At 32.4% G+C, this 4,561-nt stretch overlaps 1 protein-coding gene across 1 annotated transcript; it reads left to right on the top strand.

Moving 5' to 3' along the window:
- Positions 1–274: 274 nt before the first annotated feature.
- LOC137837219 (putative disease resistance RPP13-like protein 1) lies at positions 275–3,360 on the top strand. Its single transcript, XM_068646154.1, has 2 exons — positions 275–714; positions 2,798–3,360. The coding sequence occupies exons 1-2, from the start codon at positions 385–387 to the stop codon at positions 2,870–2,872; spliced, it is 405 nt and encodes a 134-aa protein (XP_068502255.1). The 5' UTR covers positions 275–384; the 3' UTR covers positions 2,873–3,360.
- Positions 3,361–4,561: the final 1,201 nt, after the last annotated feature.

The raw sequence follows: 4,561 nt of genomic DNA on the forward strand, positions 1-4,561 counted from the left end.
TATTTTTAAATAAAAGTGAAACTAATTTGAGACCTTTCAAAAATAATAAAATATAAATTATAAATTATAAATAAAGAGATAAAAATCACCATTAAACAAAATTGAAAAAAAAATGATAAATAAAGATAAACCAAATCTTGGTTAATTAATCAAAAAAGATTATTTAATATTTTTATTTGACCTAATTGTCATTACAGCTGTTAACACTTTTCTTTTCTTATCAGAAACCTGAACCATTATTGCTTCACTGGGGCCCACGACCCTCTCCCCATACTTTCATTCATCACAACCGTTGACTGAATATCGAACTGCTCATTTCTTCACTATATCATCCCTGCAACTGAATCCATCTCAACTCACACACTTTCCTTTCCAACTCCTACCATGACAGCAGAACTTGTTGGTGGTGCTCTTCTTTCGGCTCTTCTTCAGGTTGCATTCGAGAGGATGGCTTCTCCTCAATTTCTAGACTTCTTTCTTGGAAGAAAACTTGATGAGAAGCTCCTGGGCAATTTGAACATCGTGCTGCACTCCATCAATGCTCTCGCTGATGATTCAGAACTAAAGCAGTTCACAGATCCGCAGGTGAAAGCATGGCTTTTTGCTGTCAAAGAGGTTGTCTTTGATGCAGAGGATTTTTTGGGTGAAATATACTATGAACTCACCAGATGCCAAGTGGAAGCTGAATCCAAACCTCAAGCCATCATTTACAAGGTATCAAACTTCTTCAATGCTACTTTCAGTTCTTTTAAGAAGAAAATTGACTCAGGGTTGAAAGAAGTCCTAGAAAAATTAGAATATCTTGTAAAGCAAAAGGGTGCTCTTGGTTTGAAAGAATATACTTATTCTGGTGATGGATTAGGTAGTAAAGTGCCGCAGAAATTGCCATCATCTTTGTTGGTGGTTGGAAGTGTTATTTATGGCAGAGATGTGGACAAAGAGATGATATTTAGTTGGCTCACATCTGAAACTAACAATCCTAACCAGCCATCAATATTTTTCATTGTGGGATTGGGTGGGTTGGGCAAGAACATACTCGTCCAACATGTGTACTATGACAAAAACAATTTTTGAAGCAATCGGTGATAAAAGAGATGATAGTGGGAATCTAGAAATGGTTCAAAAAAAACTAAAAGAAAAATTGTTAGGAAAAAAAATTCTTCTTTTTTTGGATGATGTTTGGAACAAAAGATGAGAAGAATGGGAAGTTGTGCGAACTCCTCTTAGCTATGGGGCTCCAGGAAGTAGAATTCTTGTCACAACTCGTTGTGAGAACATTGCTTCTAACATGAAATCTAAAGTGCATCGCCTAAAACAATTAGAAGAGGATGAATGCTGGAATGTTTTTGAAAATAATAAAAGATGGCGATCTTGACTTGAATGATGAGCTAAGGGAGATTGGTAGAAGGATAGTTGAGAAATGCAAGGGATTACCTTTAGCTTTGAAAACAATTGGATGTCTTTTACGCACAAAGTCGTCCATTTCAGATTGGAAAAGCATATTGGAAAGTGACATATGGGAGTTACCAAAAGAAGCCACTGAAATTATCCCTTCGCTATTTCTAAGCTATTGCTACCTTCCTTCTCATCTTAAAAAGTGTTTTTCTTATTGTGCCTTATTCCCCAAAAATTATGAGTTTGTGAAGAAGTTAATTTTGTTGTGGATGACCCAAAATTGTTTATAGTGCCTCTAACAAATTAGACATCCAAAAGAAGTTGGTGAACAGTACTTCAATGATCTATTGTCAAGGTCTTTCTTTCAACAATCAGGCATTGAGAGACGTTTCATCATGCATGACCTTCTGAATGATTTGGCTAAATATGTCTCTGCAAATTTCTGTTCAGGTTGAAATTTGATAAAGGTTGGTGTATACCGAAAACAACCCGTCATTTTTCATTTGAATTTCGTTATGTCAAATATTTTGATGGTTTTGGGAGTTTAACTGATGCTAAAACTGGTCGTTCATTTCTTCCCATTTTAGAATATTGGAAATCTAAATGGCATTTCAAGATTTCGATACATGATTTGTTTTCCAAAATTAAGATTTTACGCGTCTTATCTTTCTATGGTTGTTCCAAGATTAGAGAGGTCCCAGATTCCGTATGTGATCTTAAACGTCTCCATTCATTAGATCTTTCATATACTATGTTACAAAAACTACCTGATTCGATATGTTTACTCTATAACTTATTAATACTGAAGTTGAACTATTGTTCAAAGTTGGAGGAGTTGCCCTTAAATTTGTATAAACTCATCAATTTGCGTTGTCTGAAATTTAAAAAGACAAAAGTGAAGAAGATGTCAATACATTTTTGGAGAATTGAAGAATCTTCAAATATTGAATATGTTTTTGGTCTATAGAAATAGTGAGATTAGTACTAAACAACTACTAGGACGACTCAATATTTATGGAGACCTATCAATTAAGGAGATGCAAAATATTACGAATCCATTGGAAACATTAGCCATGGATTTGAAAAATAAAACACTCCTATTGAAGCTAAAGTTAAAATGGAAAAAGAATCACATCCTGATGATCCAAGGAAAGAAAAGAAAGTACTTCAGAGTCTACAATCCTCCAAACACTCAGAGTGTCTGTCAATTAAGAACTACAATGGTATATCCAAACACTCCCAAGTTGGCTATTTGATAATTCATTGTCAAATCTAGTATTCTTACGGTTGAAGGACTGGAAATATTTTCTATGTTTTCCTCCCTTGGACTTTTGTGATCACTGAAGACCTTCAAAGTTAGAGGGCTTGATGGAATAGTGAGCATTGATGCTGAATTTTCCAGGAACAACTCTTCATTTGCATCCTTGGAGAGATTGGAATTCAACAACATCAAGGAATGGAAAGAATGAGAATGTAAAACTCCTTTTCCACGTCTTCAACATCTTTCTTTTTATCAATGTCCCAAGGTGAAACGTCTGCCAAATCAACTTCTTCATTTAAAGGAACTGAAGATTCATTACTGTGATAAGGTCGTCATTAGCGAAAACAACTTGGACACCTTGTCACTGAAATTTTGAGAATTTGGTCATGTCCACTTGTGAATATTCCCATGGCCTATTACGATTTCCTTAATGGAGATTGATGGTGCCAAAATCTAAGAAGAATAGCAAGCTCATAATAATCATCTCATGTGTCTAGCAATTAATGATTGCCCTCAATTTGAATCATTCATGAGGGAAAGAATATTTGCAGCATTAGTAGGAGTTGAGAATTTGAATTTATCAATTCAACTAGTTTTATCTTATGTAAGACCCATAAAAGAAAAACAAAAGTCCAATTACGACTTTATTGTAATTTCTTTTCATTCTAATCTTTCTCAAATAAAACAAATATTCCAACATTGAATATCATCTTATAACCAGTCAACATAATGAACAAATCAATATTTTCTTTAATCACCCAAAATGGATGCTATTATATATAAATTTTAATATATAGAGTAATAATACTTTATATTTATTTATAAATTTATAATCAATTTGATTCCAAAGCATTGAGACAAGGTATTATATATACAAACAAAAATTATCAAAGTAACAACAGAGTTTTCAACTCCTGCTTGCCGTTTCCTTAAAGCACATAGATACCATAGAAGAGAACAAACTTATTAAACTAAAAATGGTATATCTCCATCTTCATTCATAAGTCTAATATTTATAGTTTTGTTTACTACCATTCCTTGCTTTGAATAAGGAGATTTTGTTGTCATATTTGAACTAATTTTTGACTCTTTCATTGAGTATCCATTTGGCCACTTCAGTTATGAATTATGCTTTATTTCACTCCTAACATTGGTCACTTAAGCTCCAATTGGTAACTTGAGCAACCATTTCTTCTATGGAAGATGGCATTTATCGCTTGTGTGAGGTTACGACGATGAAGCAATGTTTAAAATCAAATCAATCCATGCATCTTAATATCAAGGATCAGTAAGGTATTTCAAAGTTGTAATGAGACGTAGTTTTGAAGAAAATTATTTTGGTTTTTTTATAAAAGTTCTGATGTTAGACATTATTACGAAACTTGACATCTCAAGTTAGGTTGATACCTCAAGTAGCAACAATCATCTGCCACCACATAAAAAAAATATTATTAAAAGAAAGAAATATCTTGTTTTTTAAAGATTTAAAAAAAAATACAAAATAGGATAAGAAACGTATATGTATTTTAAGATTTTTCCTAATCTTATATTTTCTAACGACCTTGTACACTTCCTTTCTTATCTTAATCTTTTTTTTCTTCTTCTCGTTTTTTCTATTATTTGTGAGATAAAAGAAATATTGTATTTATTCTTGGCTGTCAAAGTAATTATTACCTATGCTCTTTTTTCTCCTTTGAAGTGCTAAAAGGTAGGATATTTCTATTTAAGCTCAAGGTGTAGAAGAAAATATTTTTGGCTCAACTGGCTACTAAGAAATAGATTTTTAATGTTTTCAGGATAAACATTTTACTTGTAAATTTTATTTTCTAAACATTACCCTGATATTTTTCTTAATTAACATACACTTTATGATAATTAAAACTAAAGCAAAACTATTTGAATAAT

Source organism: Phaseolus vulgaris, chromosome 4, assembly GCF_000499845.2.
Source record: "Phaseolus vulgaris cultivar G19833 chromosome 4, P. vulgaris v2.0, whole genome shotgun sequence".
Taxonomy (NCBI): Eukaryota; Viridiplantae; Streptophyta; class Magnoliopsida; order Fabales; family Fabaceae; genus Phaseolus; species Phaseolus vulgaris.